This window comes from Scyliorhinus torazame, chromosome 4 (assembly GCF_047496885.1).
Source record: "Scyliorhinus torazame isolate Kashiwa2021f chromosome 4, sScyTor2.1, whole genome shotgun sequence".
Classification (NCBI taxonomy): Eukaryota; Metazoa; Chordata; class Chondrichthyes; order Carcharhiniformes; family Scyliorhinidae; genus Scyliorhinus; species Scyliorhinus torazame.
This window is the reverse complement of record NC_092710.1, coordinates 353,085,999-353,106,372: the sequence shown is the minus strand read 5'-3', so window position 1 is coordinate 353,106,372 and position 20,374 is coordinate 353,085,999. Positions and strand designations below refer to the sequence as shown.

At 55.5% G+C, this 20,374-nt stretch overlaps 1 protein-coding gene across 1 annotated transcript; it reads right to left on the bottom strand.

The window, feature by feature from the left end:
- Window positions 1–598: 598 nt before the first annotated feature.
- Window positions 599–19,721, bottom strand: srp9 (signal recognition particle 9). Its single transcript, XM_072500298.1, has 3 exons — window positions 19,546–19,721; window positions 5,541–5,609; window positions 599–1,120 (listed from the first exon to the last, which is right to left on the bottom strand). The coding sequence occupies exons 1-3, from the start codon at window positions 19,615–19,617 to the stop codon at window positions 1,001–1,003; spliced, it is 261 nt and encodes an 86-aa protein (XP_072356399.1). The 5' UTR covers window positions 19,618–19,721; the 3' UTR covers window positions 599–1,000.
- Window positions 19,722–20,374: the final 653 nt, after the last annotated feature.

Here is a 20,374-nt window from a genome sequence, read left to right as displayed (position 1 = left end):
CAGCATGGTGGCACAGTGGTAGCACCGCGGCCTCACGGCGCCGAGGTCCCAGGTTCGATCCCTGCTCTGGGTCACTGTCGGTGTGGAGTTTGCACATTCTCCCAGTGTTTGCGTGGGTTTCGCTCCTACAACCCAAAGATGTGCAGGGGACGTGAATTGGCCACGTTAACGTGCCCCTTAATTGGAAAAAATGAATATTAATTTAAAAAACTGTTGGCTGAATATGGTTAACAATGTAATGACCGAATAACGTTGTGATGCTGGTGGAGGGATTGACACTGTGGTCATTCACTGGACACTGAGTTTCAGCAGCTAAAAGGCATGTATCAAATCCAGGGTTGCAAGGTTCTCTGACAAAGCAGTTTATAATACCGAGGCAGAACGGAAACCTAATGGCATGTATCAGAATATCCATTCTGGCAGGCGGAAATCCACAAGGCAGAACAGGATGTGAGGAATGAACTACGCCAATATTTCCTGTCAAGAGAAACACATAAGAGAGAGCATAGCTGCTGGCTGCGACCCACAAGACATTTAGCCACAGGGCGATGTTGTAGGTCTGTCTACAGAGAGAGAAAAAAATAAAAGATGAGGCAAGTTTAGCCAGGGATCATTTATTTTAGCGCCCAGCTGCAACACGAACGGACAACTTCCCCAGGAATCTCAAAACTAGGAGGGTGATGCAGAGGAAAAGGAGTTTGCCGTCACGCAGGAGTCTGCAGACACGTCACATGATACATGGCAGAGGTTTGAACCTCGCTGGCTGAACCAATCCCAGTCCATCCACCTCGGGGAGTTCATTCAAAGCTCCAATAAACTCGAGTTCCCACTGCAGCCTCCTCAGAGAGACTTCATCTCCAATCTCCAGAGACACCCTGTTCTCCGCAGTCCCTCCTCAATCTGCACCAGTCTTTCAACCTTCACTTCCCAAAAGGTTCTATTCACAGGAGTTCTTTTCGCCCCCCCCCCCACAAATGGGTTTTGCAGCAAACGTTGATTTTTAATCCATCTCCATCAGGTTGCTGCGAGATTCCCGGGAAACCAGGAGACGCATCAACTGGTTCTGGAATTTCTCAAACTTCTTGACATCCTGAGCTTGATCCGTCTTGTATTGCAGGCACTGGGGGAGAGAGAGAATGAAATGAGTGTGCTGTAAGATCCCAGTCAACAATCCACATAGTGGCAGCACAGTGTACGAGCCATTCAGCCCAGACAGTCTGGGACACACTGCAAATGAAGTTGCTGTGTAAACCCCCATGTCGCCACATTCCGGCACCTGGCCGGGTCACAGAGGGAGAATTCACAACGTCCAATTCACCTAACAAGCACGTGTTTCGGGACTTGTGGGAGGAAACCGGAGCACCCGGAGGAAACCCACGCAGAGACGGGGAGAACGTGCAGACTCCGCACAGACAGTGACCCAGCGGGGAATCGAACCTGGGACCCTGGCGCTGTGAAGCCACAGTGCTGAAAAGCAGATTTCAGCAATGTTGGTGCTGACTCAGTGAACACACCAGTTTCCAGTTGCTGCTGTCCTCTGGGTGCCCGTCTTTTTTTTATAAATTTAGAGTATCCAATTCTTTTTTTTCCAATTAAGGGACAATTTAGTGTGGCCGATCCACCTAACCCGCACATCCTTTACCAAGATGGCGCCGGAGCGAGGCGACTTTCTGCGAGCTCAATTTTGTAAACTTAACTTATACTCGTTCAAATCTTTTAAAAATTAATTCTAAAACTATTATTACTAACCTCTCTTTTTATCTTCTCTTGCAGGCTTGAACATCCTCCGAGGCCCTTGGAGACCTTTTGACCCGACCCGACCTCCACGACCTGGAAGTGGATCGGGCCAAAACCGGAAGTGAAGCCCCAACCTCGATTTGGAGCCGACCCGGACCACGGAGCTCCCAACCCGGCCTAACTACCGACGCCAGCTCCCGGATCGCCTTGCCCAGTCCCCGGAGCTCCCGACCCGACTCCCGACGGCAAGACCCGGCCCAACACGACCCTCAGAGACCCGCCCAGCGACCCGACCCGGAGAGGCCCGTCCAACAACCCGACCTACCTGGTGATGGAAGAAAGATCCGACCGCAGCAGCGCCCAGTGAGGGTACAGACCACGGGACCCAGCCCAACCTGCTTCAGGAAGCCCCTGCCCACGACCCAGGAACCCCGATAAGGCGGAGACCCCGCACGAGGACCCAAACGCGCTGCAAGGTATTCCCGCGCCCGCAGAACCCCGGGACCCATCCGGATCGCAAACATGCGCCCTAGCAACCCCTCTACCTCAACCAGCACCCGGGACCCTGCCAGACACGACCCCAGATACGTAGACAGCGCCCTGGTCCCCGCCAGCGCCCTGGACCCCGCCAGACGCAACCATCGACCTTCCAGAAGAGCTGACATCGGCCATCGGATCCCAGGATCATCCAGCAGCAGCCGCCGACCGAGGCAGTGAGGGAAACGCAGCGGTCTGCAGGTTAGACTGAAGCAACGCGGTTTCAAGATCCCTCTCCCCAGCATACTCCTGGCAAACGTCCAAGCGATCGAAAACAAGGTGGATGAGCTTAACGCCAGACTTACCTCTCAGAGGGAAGTAAGAGACTGCTGTGCGCTGTGTTTCAGAGACATGGCTCACCCCCGCCTCACTGGACTGTGCCATACAGCCTGAAGGCTTCTCAATTCACCGGGCGGACCGCACGGCATCATCAGGCAAAACGAAGGGTGGAGGGGTGCCTGGTGCTCGGATGTGGCGACCCACTGCTCCCCAGACCTGAAATATATTACCATGAAGTGCCGCCCATATTATCTTCCACGTGAGTTCACGTCAGCCATTATCTCAGCGGTCTACATCCCACCTCAGGGAGTAGTGAGGAAGGCGCTGGACGAACTATACACAGTTATAAACAACTACGAAACAGAACACCCGGAGGCCTTGTTCATCGTGGCCGGAGACTTCAGCAAGGCCAACTTCAAGAGAGTACTGCCAACATTCCATCAGCTCTTCCCCTGTCCCACCAGGGGCGACAACACTCTTGACCACTGCTGCTCAAAAATCAAGGGCGCCGACCGTTCCATCCCCCGACCGCACTTTGGGAAATCAGACCATAAAGACAGTGCTCCTTCTCCCGGCATACAAGCAGAAACTCAAGCGGGAGAATCCAGCTAAGAAGGTTGTGCAGTGCTGGTCCGAGGAGACAGAAGAGCTCCTACGTGACTGCTTAGAGACAGTGGACTGGTCCATATTTAAGAACTCAGCGACCAACTTAAATGAGTATGTCACCACCGTCACAGACTTCATCAGCAAATGTGTGGACGACTGCGTGCCAAAGAAAGCAGTACGTACGTTCCCCAACCGGAAACCATGACTCAATCGCGAGATTGACTCCCTACTGAAGGACAGATCTGAGGCGTTCAAGACAGACGATCGTGACCTATACAATAAATCCAGGTACGAATTCCGCAAAACCATCCGAGATGCCAAGAGAGAATATCAAACCAAGCTAGAGTCACAGACAGGCTCTCGGCGGTTGTGGTAAGGACTAAACATCATAACGGGCTACAAAGCGAAGCCGAACAGTATCTCTGACAGCAGTGCACCCCTCCTCAATGAACTAAATGCATTCTATGCTCGGTTCGAGCAGGTAACCAATAATCCGCTGTCGAGTGCCCCAGCAGCCCATAATTCATCCATACCCACCATCACAGCTTCCAAAGTCAGATTGGCTTTCCTGAAAGTGAACCCTCGGAAGGCAACGGGCCCAGACGGGATCCCTGGTCGTGTACTCAGAGCCTGCGCGGACCAGCTGGCAGAGGTATTCGCGGACATCTTTAACCTGTCACTACTCCACTCCGAGGTCCCCACCTGCTTCAAGAAGACCACCATCACACCGGTACCAAAGAAGAACCAGGCAACGTGCCTCAATGACTACCATCCAGTGGCCCTGACTCCAGTCATAATGAAGTGTTTCGAGAGGTTGATCATGAAGCACATCACCTCCATACTCCCAGAACGCCGTGATCCACTGCAATTCGCATACCGCTGCAACCGGTCCACATCAGACACCATTTCCCTGGCCCTACACTCATCCCTGGAGCATCTCGAAAACAAGGACTCCTACATCAGACTCCTACTTATTGACTACAGCTCCACCTTCAACACCATAATCCCAGCCAAGCTCATATCAAAGCTCCAAAAGCTAGGACTTGACTCCCCACTCTGCAACTGGATCCTCCATTTTCTGACCAACAGACCACAATCAGTAAGAATGAACAACAACACCTCCTCCACAATAGTCCTCAACACCAGGGCTTTGCAAGGCTGCGTACTTAGCTCCCTACTCTACTCCCTGTACACACACGACTGCGTGGCAAAACTTGGTTCCAACTCCATCTACAAGTTTGCTGACGACACGACAATAGTGGGCCGGATCTCGAATCAGAATACAGGCGGGAGATAGAGAACCTAGTGGAGTGGTGTAGCGACAACAATCTCTCCCTCAATGCCAGCAAAACTAAAGAGCTGGTCATTGACTTCAGGAAGCAAAGTACTGTACACACCACTGTCAGCATCAACGGGGCCGAGGTGGAGATGGTTAGCAGTTTCAAATTCCTAGGGGTGCACATCTGCAAAAATCTGCCCTGGTCCACCCACGTCGATGCTACCACCAAGAAAGCACAACAGCGCCTATACTTCCTCAGGAAACTAAGGAAATTCGGCATGTCCACATTAGCCCTTACCAACTTTTACAGATGCACCATAGAAAGCATCCTATCGGGCTGCATCACAGCCTAGTATGGCAATTGCTCGGCCCAGGACCGCAAGAAACTTCAGAGAGTCGTGAACACCGCCCAGTCCATCACACAAACCTGCCTCCCATCCATTGACTCCATCTACACCTCCCGCTGCCTGGGGAAAGCGGGCAGTATAATCAAAGACCTCTCCCACCCGGCTTACTCACTCTTCCAACTTCTTCCATTGGGCAGGAGATACAGAAGTCTGAGAACACGCATGAACAGACTCAAAAACAGCTTCTTCCCCACTGTCACCAGACTCCTAAATGACCCTCTTATGGACTGACCTCATTAACACTACACCCTGTATGCTTCATCCGATGCAGGTGCTTATGTAGTTACATTGTGTACCTTGTGTTGCCCTATTATGTATTTTCTTTTATTCCCTTTCCTTCCCATGTATTTAATGATCTGTTGAGCTGCTCGCAGAAAAATACTTTTCACTGTAACTCGGTACACGTGGCAATAAACAAATCCAATCCAATCCAAACTTTGGGTTGTGGGGGCGAAACCCACGCAGACACGGGGCGAATGTGCAAACTCCACACGGACAGACCAAGAGCTGGGATCGAACCTGGGACCTCAGTGCTGTGAGGCAGCAGTGCTAACCACTGTGCACCGTGCTGCCCTATGGTGCCCGCCTTGGAGGGGAACGATCTACACCCTGGGGCATAGAGTCACCAGAAACCCAGACTGTGAACTAGTACAAAGTCACAGCTAAAAGCGAGCAGCTCGAGGTGCATTACTCACCACAACATCATCAGTCACCTTCATCAAGAGGAGCCCAGCACAGTGTCGATACTTAATGACCACACGGACCTGGAACACAACAAGGACAGGAAGCAGTCAGCCAGAAACTCAACAACTGATACACCGAGGTGGCAGAGCTGGAGATACTGCCGAAAGGCAGCAGGCAAGGGGAGGAAAGCAGAATGGGGGGGGATTGAGAACAACCTGCAGGTGTAGGTACACCCACAGTGCTGGTGGGGACTTTGACATAGCGACCAGGAACGGGGACAGAGTTCGTTGTTGCCCCAGCGACAGTGAAGGAACGACCGATATATTTCCAAGTCAGGGTGGTGAGTGTCTTGGAGGGGAGCCTCCAGGGGGTGGGGTTCCCAGGTATCTGCTGCTCTTGTCCTTCTAGATGGTAGTGATCGTGGATTGGAAGGTGCTGTCTAAGGAACCTTGGTGAGGTCCTGCAGTGCATCATGTAGATGGTGCACACGGCTGCCACTGTGTGTCGGTGGTGGAGGGTTTGAATGTTTGAATCTTTGTCCTGGATGGTGTTGAGCTTCTAGAGTGTTGTTGGAGCTGCGCTCATCCAGGTAAATGGAAAGTATTTCATTACACTCCTGACTTGTGCCTTGTAGATGGTGGACAGGCTTTTGGTGGTGGCGGCGGGGGGGGGGCCTTTGACCTGCCCTGGTAGCCACAGTATTAATATGGCTGGGTCCAGTTCAGTTTCTGATCAATGGTAACCCCCAGGATGTTGATTGTGGGGGATTCAGCGATGGTAATGCCATTGAATGTCATGGGGCGATAGTTAGAACCTCTCTTGTTGCCTGGCACTTGTGTGGCACGAATGTAACTTGCCACTTCTCAGCCTAAGCCTGGATATTGTCCAGGTCTTGCTGCATTTGGACATGGGACTGCTTCACTATGAGGAGTCGCGAATGGCGCTGAACATTGTGCAGTCCTCCGCAAACATCCCCACTTCTGACATGATGGGAGGCAGGTCATTGATGAAGCAACAAGGGCGGCACGTGTTGACGAATGTGATATAAAATAGTTACTTTAGAGATATTAGTTAATGTAATGTAGAAATAAGCCACTTTGATTCTGGTTAGTTCAGAGACAAAGGATTTTAGACCGCATGGAAAAAGCAGGAAGAGGTGTGTCTATGAGAGTGGTGCTGGATTGATAGGGGCCGGAGAAAGGGATTGGAAGTGAGCCAATCAGAATAGATCAAACAGGTCAGGAGGGACATAGGATGACCTATGGGCGTCGAGTATGTGAAACTTGATGCCATTTGAATGTATCAGTACGGAGCTCTTTGTCTGGGACACACTTAGTCCCGGAGCTGCAGAGAGCAACACGTTATCTGTATCACTGTGGACTAAGTTTAGCTTGCAAGCTGAATAAAATAACTAATGTTATACCTGCAAATCCATCTCGACTTTTATTGAGGCCAGACTGACGGGTAAAGAAATTTGGGATTCAACAGTGTCACAGTGGTTAGCACTGGGGCTACGGCACCGAGGACCCGGGTTACTGTCTGTGTGGAGTTGGCACATTCTCCCCATGTTTACATGGGATTCACCCCTACAACCCAAAGATGTGCAGGGTAGGTGGGTTGAACACGCTAAATTGCCTCTTAATTGGAAAACAAATAATTGGGTACTCTAAATTTATTTGTAAAATTTTTATTTTTTTAAAAATAAATTGAAGCAGCAACTAATGAAGCAGCTGAGGGGCAGTACGGTAGCACAGTGGTTAGCACTGTTGCTTCATAGCACCGGTTCGATTCCCGCTTGAGAGTCTGCATGTTCTCCCCGTGTCTGTGTGGGTTTCCTCCGGGTGCTCCGGTTTCCTCCCACAAGTCCCGAAAGACGTGCTGTTAGGTGAATTGGACATTCTGAATTCTCCCTCTGTGACCCGAACAGGTGCCGGAATGTGGCGACTAGGGGCTTTTCACAGTAACTTCATTGCAGTGTTAATGTAAGCCGACTTGTGACACTAATAAAGATTATTATTAGCCTCTGATCTGCTCTTGTTGCTGCAATATTTATATGGCTAATCCAGTTCAGTTAATAACAGGAGTAGGCCATTCAGCCCATCGAGCCTGCTGCATCAGATCATGGCTGATCAGGCACTTCAATACGTTTTACACACACAACCCCCATAACTCTTCCAGTCAATGATAACCCTCAGGATATTGATAGTCAGGAGAAGGGCTGACATCTGGGGTGAGATATCCGGGGGTGATACCAGGGTGGGTAGTTGCAAGGAACGAAGGTGATGGGATATCGGTTGGGTAGATACCAGACGGAGATGCAAAATGTGTCAGGAATCAGGGTGGCACAGTGGTTAGCACTGCTGCACCACATCACCAGGGACCCAGGTTTGATTCCGGCCTTGGGTGACTGTGAAGTTTCGCCCCGTGTCTGTGTTGGTTTCCTTCCAGTGCTGTGCAGTTTAGGAGGGGTTACGGGATAGGGCGGAGATGGTCGCCTTTTACACTTTTGGTGCAGATTCAATGGGCTGAATGGCCCCTCCTGCACTGTAGAAATTCTATATTTCTATGGAATGGGAAATATGATGGGGGGATAATAACAAAGAGGTGGTGTTAGAAACAGGGAACAATTGGCATAGCGGGTGATAGTGACATACCCCTCCCCCCCATCCCCATAGTGACACACCCCTCCCCCCCATCCCAGTGACACACCCCCCCCATCCCAGTGACACACCCCTCCCCCATCCCCAGTGACACACCCCTCCCCTATCGTGACACACCCCTCCCCAATCCCATAGTGACACACCCCTCCCCCCATCCCCATAGTGACACACCCCTCCCCCATCCCCATAGTGACACACCCCTCCCCCATCCCCATAGTGACACACCCCTCCCCCCCATCCCCATAGTGACACCCCTCCCCCCATAGTGATATACACCCCCCCCATCCCCAGTGATACACCCCCTCTCATCCCCAGTGATACACCCCCCCACCCCCATAGTGATACACCCTCCCATCCCCATAGTGATACACGCCCCCATCCCCAGAGTGATACACGCCCCCATCCCCAGAGTGATACACACCCCCATACCCATAGTGATACACACCCCCATACCCATAGTGATACACACCCCCATACCCATAGTGATACACCCCCCCCCCATCCCCAGAGTGATACACCCCCCATCCCCAGAGTGATACACCCCCCCATCCCCATAGTGATACACCCCCCATCCGCATAGTGATACACGCCCCCATCCCCAGAGTGATACACACCCCCATCCCCAGAGTGATACACCCCCCCCCATCCCCAGAGTGATAAACCCCCCCATCCCCATAGTGATACACCCCCCCATCCCCAGAGTGATACACACCCCCATCCCCAGAGTGATACACCCCCCCATAGTGATACACCCCCCCCATCCCCAGAGTGATGCACCCCCCATCCCCATAGTGATGCACCCCCATCCCCAGAGTGATACACCCCCCCCATCCCCATAGTGATACACCCCCCCATCCCCAGAGTGATACACCCCCCCATCCCCATAGTGATACACCCCCCCCATCCCCATAGTGATACACCCCCCCATCCCCATAGTGATACACACCCCCATCCCCATAGTGATACACACCCCCATCCCCATAGTGATACACACCCCCATAGTGATACACCCCCATCCCCAGAGTGATACACCCCCCCATCCCCATAGTGATACACCCCCCCATCCCCAGAGTGATACCCCCCCCCATCCCCATAGTGATACACCCCCCCATAGTGATACACCCCCATCCCCAGAGTGATACACCCCCCCATCCCCAGAGTGATACCCCCCCATCCCCATAGTGATACCCCCCATCCCCATAGTGATACACCCCCCCATCCCCAGAGTGATACACCCCCCATCCCCAGAGTGATACACCCCCCATCCCCAGAGTGATACACACCCCCCATCCCCAGAGTGATACACCCCCCATCCCCAGAGTGATACACCCCCCCATCCCCATAGTGATACACCCCCCATCCCCAGAGTGATACACCCCCCCATCCCCATAGTGATACACCCCCCCCATCCCCAAAGTGATACACCCCCCATCCCCAGAGTGATACACCCCCCCATCCCCAGAGTGATACACCCCCCCATCCCCATAGTGATACACACCCCATCCCCATAGTGATACACCCCCCCCATCCCCATAGTGATACACCCCCCCATCCCCAGAGTGATACACCCCCCCATCCCCAGAGTGATACACCCCCCCCATCCCCAGAGTGATACACCCCCATCCCCAGAGTGATAAACCCCCCCATCCCCAGAGTGATACACACCCCATCCCCAGAGTGATGCACCCCCCCATCCCCATAGTGATAAACCCCCCCATCCCCAGAGTGATACACCCCCCCCATCCCCATAGTGATAAACCCCCCATCCCCAGAGTGATACACCCCCCCCATCCCTATAGTGATACACCCCCCATCCCCAGAGTGATACACCCCCCATCCCCTTAGTGATACACCCCCCCATAGTGATACACCCCCCATCCCCATAGTGATACACCCCCCCATAGTGATACACCCCCCATCCCCATAGTGATACACCCCCCCATCCCCATAGTGATACACCCCCCCATCCCCATAGTGATACACCCCCCCATCCCCATAGTGATACACCCCCCCATCCCCATAGTGATACACCCCCCCATCCCCATAGTGATACACCCCCCATCCCCATAGTGATACACACCCCCCATCCCCATAGTGATACACCCCCCCATCCCCAGTGATACACATCCCCATCCCCAGTGATACACATCCCCAGAGTGATAAACCCCCCCATCCCCAGTGATACACACACCCCATCCCCAGAGTGATACACACCCCCATCCCCATAGTGATACACCCCCCATCCCCAGAGTGATACACCCCCCCATCCCCAGAGTGATACACCCCCCATCCCCAGAGTGATACACACCCCCATCCCCATAGTGATACACACCCCCATCCCCATAGTGATACACCCCCCATCCCCAGAGTGATACACCCCCCCATCCCCAGAGTGATACACATCCCCATCCCCATAGTGATACACACCCCCATCCCCAGAGTGATAAACCCCCCCATCCCCAGTGATACACACACCCCATCCCCAGAGTGATACACCCCCCCATCCCCAGTGATACACACCCCCATCCCCAGAGTGATACACCCCCCATCCCCAGAGTGATACACACCCTCATCCCCAGAGTGATACACCCCCCCATCCCCATAGTGATACACCCCCCATCCCCTTAGTGATACACCCCCCATAGTGATACACACCCCCATCCCCATAGTGATACACACCCCATCCCCATAGTGATACACCCCCCCATCCCCATAGTGATACACACACCCCCATACCCATAGTGATACACCCCCCCATCCCCATAGTGATACACCCCCCATCCCCATAGTGATACACACCCCCATCCCCATAGTGATACACCCCCCATAGTGATACACACCCCCATCCCCATAGTGATACACACCCCCATCCCCATAGTGATACACCCCCCATAGTGATACACCCCCCCATCCCCAGAGTGATACACCCCCCCATCCCCATAGTGATACACCCCCCCATCCCCAGAGTGATACACCCCCCCCCATCCCCATAGTGATACACACCCCCATCCCCATAGTGATACACACCCCCATCCCCAGAGTGATACACACCCCCATCCCCATAGTGATACACCCCCCCATCCCCAGAGTGATACACACACCCCATCCCCAGAGTGATACACACCCCCATCCCCATAGTGATACACCCCCCCATCCCCATAGTGATACACCCCCCCATCCCCAGAGTGATACACACACCCCATCCCCAGAGTGATACACCCCCCCATCCCCATAGTGATACACACCCCCATCCCCATAGTGATAAACCCCCCCATCCCCATAGTGATACACACCCCCCCATCCCCATAGTGATACACACACCCCCATCCCCATAGTGATACACCCCCCCATCCCCATAGTGATGCACCCCCCCATCCCCAGAGTGATACACCCCCATCCCCAGAGTGATACACCCCCATCCCCATAGTGATACACCCCCCATCCCCAGAGTGATGCACACCCCCATCCCCATAGTGATACACACCCCCATCCCCAGAGTGATACACACCCCATCCCCAGAGTGATACACACCCCCATCCCCAGAGTGATACACCCCCCCATCCCCAGAGTGATACACCCCCCCCCCCCAGAGTGATACACCCCCCCATCCCCAGTGATACACCCCCCCATCCCCAGTGATACACACCCCCATCCCCAGAGTGATACACACCCCCATCCCCAGAGTGATACACCCCCCCATCCCCAGAGTGATACACCCCCCCATCCCCAGAGTGATACACACCCCCATCCCCAGAGTGATACATCCCCCCCATCCCCAGAGTGATACACCCCCCATCCCCATAGTGATACACCCCCCCATCCCCAGAGTGATACAACCCCCATCCCCAGAGTGATACACCCCCCCATCCCCAGAGTGATACATTCCCCCCATCCCCAGAGTGATACACCCATCCCCAGAGTGATACATTCCCCCCATCCCCAGTGATACACCCCCCCATCCCCAGTGATACACCCCCCCATCCCCAGTGATACACCCCCCATCCCCATAGTCATACACCCCCCCATCCCCATAGTGATACACCCCCCATCCCCAGAGTGATACACCCCCCATCCCCATAGTCATACACCCCCCCATCCCCATAGTGATACACCCCCCCCATCCCCATAGTGATACACCCCCCATCCCCAGAGTGATACACCCCCCATCCCCAGAGTGATACACACCCCCATCCCCATAGTGATACACCCCCCATCCCCAGAGTGATACACGCCCCCATCCCCAGTGATACACCCCCCCATCCCCAGAGATACACCCCCCCCAACCCCAGTGATACACACCCCCATCCCCATAGTGATACACACCCCCATACCCATAGTGATACACACCCCCATCCCCAGAGTGATACACCCCCCCCATCCCCAGAGTGATAAACCCCCCCATCCCCATAGTGATACACCCCCCCATCCCCAGAGTGATACACACCCCCATCCCCAGAGTGATACACCCCCCCATAGTGATACACCCCCCCATCCCCAGAGTGATGCACCCCCCATCCCCATAGTGATACCCCCCCATCCCCAGAGTGATACACCCCCCCCATCCCCAGAGTGATGCACCCCCATCCCCAGAGTGATACACCCCCCCCATCCCCATAGTGATACACCCCCCCATCCCCAGAGTGATACACCCCCCATCCCCATAGTGATACACACCCCCATAGTGATACACCCCCATCCCCATAGTGATACACACCCCCATCCCCATAGTGATACACACCCCCATAGTGATACACCCCCATCCCCAGAGTGATACACCCCCCCATCCCCATAGTGATACCCCCCCATCCCCATAGTGATACCCCCCCATCCCCAGAGTGATACACCCCCCATCCCCAGAGTGATACACCCCCCATCCCCAGAGTGATACACACCCCCCATCCCCAGAGTGATACACCCCCCATCCCCAGAGTGATACACCCCCCCATCCCCATAGTGATACACCCCCCATCCCCAGAGTGATACACCCCCCCATCCCCATAGTGATACACCCCCCCCATCCCCAAAGTGATACACCCCCCATCCCCAGAGTGATACACCCCCCCATCCCCAGAGTGATACACCCCCCATCCCCAGAGTGATACACCCCCCCATCCCCAGAGTGATACACCCCCCATCCCCATAGTGATACACCCCCCATAGTGATACACCCCCCCATCCCCAGAGTGATACACCCCCCCATCCCCATAGTGATACACACCCCCATCCCCAGAGTGATACACCCCCCATCCCCAGAGTGATACACCCCCCATCCCCAGAGTGATACACACCCCCCATCCCCATAGTGATACACACCCCCCATCCCCATAGTGATACACACCCCCCATCCCCAGAGTGATACACACCCCCCATCCCCAGAGTGATACACACCCCCCATCCCCAGAGTGATACACACCCCCCATCCCCATAGTGATACACACCCCCCATCCCCATAGTGATACACCCCCCCATCCCCAGAGTGATACACCCCCCCATCCCCATAGTGATACACCCCCCATCCCCAGAGTGATACACACCCCCCATCCCCATAGTGATACACCCCCCATCCCCAGAGTGATACACCCCCCCATCCCCATAGTGATACACCCCCCCATCCCCATAGTGATACACCCCCCCATCCCCATAGTGATACACCCCCCCCATCCCCAGTGATACACATCCCCATCCCCATAGTGATACACACCCCCATCCCCAGAGTGATAAACCCCCCCATCCCCAGTGATACACACACCCCATCCCCAGAGTGATACACCCCCCCATCCCCAGTGATACACACCCCCATCCCCAGAGTGATACACCCCCCATCCCCAGAGTGATACACCGCCCCATCCCCATAGTGATACACACCCTCATCCCCAGAGTGATACACCCCCCCATCCCCATAGTGATACACCCCCCATCCCCAGAGTGATACACCCCCCATCCCCTTAGTGATACACCCCCCCATAGTGATACACACCCCCATCCCCATAGTGATACACACCCCATCCCCATAGTGATACACCCCCCCATCCCCATAGTGATACACACACCCCCATACCCATAGTGATACACCCCCCCATCCCCATAGTGATACACCCCCCATCCCCATAGTGATACACACCCCCATCCCCATAGTGATACACCCCCCATAGTGATACACACCCCCATCCCCATAGTGATACACACCCCCATCCCCATAGTGATACACCCCCCATAGTGATACACCCCCCCATCCCCAGAGTGATACACCCCCCCATCCCCATAGTGATACACCCCCCCATCCCCAGAGTGATACACCCCCCCCCATCCCCATAGTGATACACACCCCCATCCCCATAGTGATACACACCCCCATCCCCAGAGTGATACACGCCCCCATCCCCAGAGTGATACACACCCCCATCCCCAGAGTGATACACCCCCCCATCCCCATAGTGATACACCCCCCCATCCCCATAGTGATACACCCCCCATAGTGATACACACCCCCATCCCCATAGTGATACACACCCCCATCCCCATAGTGATACACCCCCCATAGTGATACACCCCCCCATCCCCAGAGTGATACACCCCCCCATCCCCATAGTGATACACCCCCCCATCCCCAGAGTGATACACCCCCCCATCCCCAGAGTGATACACCCCCCATCCCCAGAGTGATACACCCCCCATCCCCAGAGTGATACACCCCCCATCCCCAGAGTGATACACCCCCCCATCCCCAGAGTGATACACCCCCCCATCCCCAGAGTGATACACCCCCCCATCCCCAGAGTGATACACCCCCCATCCCCATAGTGATACACCCCCCATCCCCATAGTGATACACCCCCCCCATCCCCAAAGTGATACACCCCCCATCCCCAGAGTGATACACCCCCCCATCCCCAGAGTGATACACCCCCCCATCCCCAGAGTGATACACCCCCCCATCCCCAGAGTGATACACCCCCCATCCCCAGTGATACACCCCCCCATCCCCAGAGTGATACACCCCCCATCCCCAGAGTGATACACCCCCCCATCCCCAGAGTGATACACACCCCCATCCCCAGAGTGATACACCCCCCCATCCCCAGAGTGATACACACCCCCATCCCCAGAGTGATACACACCCCCATCCCCAGAGTGATACACCCCCCATCCCCATAGTGATACACCCCCCATCCCCAGAGTGATACACCCCCCCATCCCCAGAGTGATACACCCCCCCATCCCCAGAGTGATACACCCCCCATCCCCAGAGTGATACACCCCCCCATCCCCAGAGTGATACACCCCCCATCCCCAGAGTGATACACCCCCCATCCCCATAGTGATACACCCCCCATCCCCATAGTCATACACCCCCCCATCCCCATAGTGATACACCCCCCCCATCCCCATAGTGATACACCCCCCATCCCCAGAGTGATACACCCCCCATCCCCAGAGTGATACACACCCCCATCCCCATAATGATACACCCCCCCATCCCCATAGTGATACACCCCCCCATCCCCATAGTGATACACCCCCCATCCCCAGAGTGATACACCCCCCCATCCCCAGAGTGATACACGCCCCCATCCCCAGTGATACACCCCCCCATCCCCAGAGATACACCCCCCCCAACCCCAGTGATACACACCCCCATCCCCATAGTGATACACACCCCCATACCCATAGTGATACACCCCCCCATCCCCATAGTGATACACCCCCACATCCCCATAGTGATACACCCCCCATCCCCAGAGTGATACACCCCCCCATCCCCAGAGTGATACACCCCCCCATACCCATAGTGATACATCCCCCCCATCCCCAGAGTGATACACCCCCCATCCCCATAGTGATACACCCCCCCCATCCCCATAGTGATACACACCCCCCATCCCCATAGTGATACACCCCCCCATCCCCAGAGTGATACACCCCCCCATCCCCATAGTGATACACCCCCCATCCGCATAGTGATACACGCCCCCATCCCCAGAGTGATACACACCCCCATCCCCAGAGTGATACACCCCCCCCCATCCCCAGAGTGATAAACCCCCCCATCCCCATAGTGATACACCCCCCCATCCCCAGAGTGATACACACCCCCATCCCCAGAGTGATACACCCCCCCATAGTGATACACCCCCCCCATCCCCAGAGTGATGCACCCCCTATCCCCATAGTGATACCCCCCCATCCCCAGAGTGATACACCCCCCCCATCCCCAGAGTGATGCACCCCCATCCCCAGAGTGATACACCCCCCCCATCCCCATAGTGATACACCCCCCCATCCCCAGAGTGATACACCCCCCCCATCCCCATAGTGATACACCCCCCCATCCCCATAGTGATACCCCCCCATCCCCATAGTGATACCCCCCCATCCCCATAGTGATACCCCCCCATCCCCATAGTGATACACACCCCCATCCCCATAGTGATACACACCCCCATAGTGATACACCCCCATCCCCATAGTGATACACACCCCCATCCCCATAGTGATACACACCCCCATAGTGATACACCCCCATCCCCAGAGTGATACACCCCCCCATCCCCATAGTGATACCCCCCCATCCCCATAGTGATACCCCCCCCCATCCCCAGAGTGATACACCCCCCATCCCCAGAGTGATACACCCCCCATCCCCAGAGTGATACACCCCCCATCCCCAGAGTGATACACCCCCCATCCCCAGAGTGATACACACCCCCCATCCCCAGAGTGATACACCCCCCATCCCCAGAGTGATACACCCCCCCATCCCCATAGTGATACACCCCCCATCCCCAGAGTGATACACCCCCCCATCCCCATAGTGATACACCCCCCCCATCCCCAAAGTGATACACCCCCCATCCCCAGAGTGATACACCCCCCCATCCCCATAGTGATACACCCCCCATCCCCAGAGTGATACACCCCCCCATCCCCAGAGTGATACACCCCCCATCCCCATAGTGATACACACCCCCATCCCCATAGTGATACACACCCCCATCCCCATAGTGATACACCCCCCATCCCCAGAGTGATACACCCCCCCATCCCCAGAGTGATACACCCCCCCATCCCCAGAGTGATACACCCCCCATCCCCATAGTGATACACACCCCCATCCCCATAGTGATACACCCCCCATCCCCAGAGTGATACACACCCCCCATCCCCATAGTGATACACACCCCCCATCCCCATAGTGATACACACCCCCCATCCCCAGAGTGATACACACCCCCCATCCCCAGAGTGATACACACCCCCCATCCCCAGAGTGATACACACCCCCCATCCCCATAGTGATACACACCCCCCATCCCCATAGTGATACACCCCCCCATCCCCAGAGTGATACACCCCCCCATCCCCATAGTGATACACCCCCCATCCCCAGAGTGATACACACCCCCCATCCCCATAGTGATACACCCCCCATCCCCAGAGTGATACACCCCCCCCATCCCCATAGTGATACACCCCCCCATCCCCATAGTGATACACCCCCCCATCCCCATAGTGATACACCCCCCCATCCCCATAGTGATACACCCCCCCATCCCCATAGTGATACACCCCCCCATCCCCAGTGATACACATCCCCATCCCCATAGTGATACACACCCCCATCCCCAGAGTGATAAACCCCCCCATCCCCAGTGATACACACACCCCATCCCCAGAGTGATACACCCCCCCATCCCCAGTGATACACACCCCCATCCCCAGAGTGATACACCCCCCATCCCCAGAGTGATACACCCCCCCATCCCCATAGTGATACACACCCTCATCCCCAGAGTGATACACCCCCCCATCCCCATAGTGATACACCCCCCATCCCCAGAGTGATACACCCCCCATCCCCTTAGTGATACACCCCCCATAGTGATACACACCCCCATCCCCATAGTGATACACACCCCATCCCCATAGTGATACACCCCCCCATCCCCATAGTGATACACACACCCCCATACCCATAGTGATACACCCCCCCATCCCCATAGTGATACACCCCCCATCCCCATAGTGATACACACCCCCATCCCCATAGTGATACACCCCCCATAGTGATACACACCCCCATCCCCATAGTGATACACCCCCCCATCCCCAGAGTGATACACATCCCCATCGTGATACACCCCCCCATCCCCAGTGATACACCCCCCCATCACCAGAGTGATACACCCCCCCATCACCAGAGTGATACACCCCCCCATCCCCAGAGTGATACACACACCCATCCCCAGAGTGATACACACACCCATCCCCAGAGTGATACACCCCCCCATCCCCAGAGTGATACACACACCCATCACCAGAGTGATACACCCCCCCATCCCCAGTGATACACCCCCCCATCCCCAGTGATACACCCCCCCATCCCCAGTGATACACCCCCCATCCCCAGTGATACACCCCCCATCCCCATAGTGATACACCCCCCCATCCCCATAGTGATACACACCCCCATCCCCATAGTGATACACGCCCCCATCCCCATAGTGATACACCCCCCCATCCCCAGTGATACACCCCCCCACCCCCATAGTGATACACCCCCCCATCCCCATAGTGATACACACCCCCATCCCCATAGTGATACACCCCCCCATCACCAGAGTGATACACCCCCCCATCCCCAGAGTGATACACCCCCCCATCCCCAGTGATACACCCCCCATCCCCATTGTGATACACCCCCCCATCCCCAGAGTGATACACCCCCATCCCCAGTGATACACCCCCCCATCCCCAGTGATACACCCCCCCATCACCAGAGTGATACACACCCCCATCCCCAGAGTGATACACCCCCCCATCACCAGAGTGATACACCCCCCCATCCCCAGAGTGATACACCCCCCCATCCCCAGTGATACACCCCCCATCCCCAGAGTGATACACACCCCCATCCCCAGAGTGATACACCCCCCCATCCCCATAGTGATACACACACCCATCCCCATAGTGATACACACACCCATCCCCAGTGATACACCCCCCATCCCCAGAGTGATACACCCCCCCATCCCCAGAGTGATACACCCCCCATCCCCAGAGTGATACACACCCCCCATCCCCAGAGTGATACACCCCCCATCCCCAGAGTGATACACCCCCCATCCCCAGAGTGATACACCCCCCCATCCCCAGTGATACACACCCCCATCCCCAGAGTGATACACCCCCCCATCCCCAGAGTGATACACCCCCCCATCCCCAGAGTGATACCCCCCCCCATCCCCAGTGATACACACCCCCATCCCCATAGTGATACACCCCCCCCATCCCCAGAGTGATACACCCCCCCATGCCCATGCCGGGGGGGGGGGGGGGGGTCTCCTGCCGCCGGTACCTTCGTTGTCTCGGTGACACAGAGTTTCTCGGCCGCTTTGACGAATTCCTCCCAGTTCTGGATGTAGGTCATGTTGACTGCCACAGGGCTCAGTCTCTGGTCAAGACCCTGGGTGTCAATACCAACCAATTATAGAGCGCGATACTGCGGGAGCTGCTTTCTGACCAATTACAGAGCGCGATACTGCGGGAGCTGCTTTCTGACCAATTACAGAGCGCGATACTGAGGGAGCTGCTGACGGACCAATTACAGAGCGCGATACTGAGGGAGCTGCTTTCTGACCAATTACAGAGCGCGATACTGCGGGAGCTGCTTTCTGACCAATTACAGAGCGCGATACTGAGGGAGCTGCTGACGGACCAATTACAGAGCGCGATACTGAGAGGGCTGCTGACTGACCAATTACAGAGCGCGATACTCTGGGAGGTTCTCAGTGACCAATCACACATCATCATACTGAGGTAGCTGCTCACCCACCAATCGCACATCGCCATACTGAGCTGGCCGCTCATTGGCCAATCATACATCACCATACTGTGGGAGCTACTCACTGACCAATCATGAATTATCATACTGAGTCAGCTGCTCACTGACACTCACATATCACCATACTCAGCTGGCCGCTCATTGACCAATCACACATCACCATACTGAGCCGGCCACTCGCTGACCAATCACACATCACCATACTGAGCCAGCTGCTCACTGATCAACATCATACTGACGTATCTGCTCACTGACCAGTCACACATCATCTTACTGAGCCGGCCATAAATTGACCAATCACAAATCACCATACTGAGGGGCTGTTCACTGACCAATCACAAAT

Excerpts from the sequence above, each read along its gene's own strand:
- srp9 (XM_072500298.1), bottom strand. The coding sequence starts at position 19,617 with ATGACCTACATCCAGAACTGGGAGGAATTCGTCAAAGCGGCCGAGAAA. Across the intron at positions 5,610-19,545 it reads GTGTCACCGAGACAACGAAG|GTCCGTGTGGTCATTAAGTA; the intron begins GTACCGGCGGCA and ends GTTGTGTTCCAG. Across the intron at positions 1,121-5,540 it reads AGGTGACTGATGATGTTGTG|TGCCTGCAATACAAGACGGA; the intron begins GTGAGTAATGCA and ends TCTCTCCCCCAG.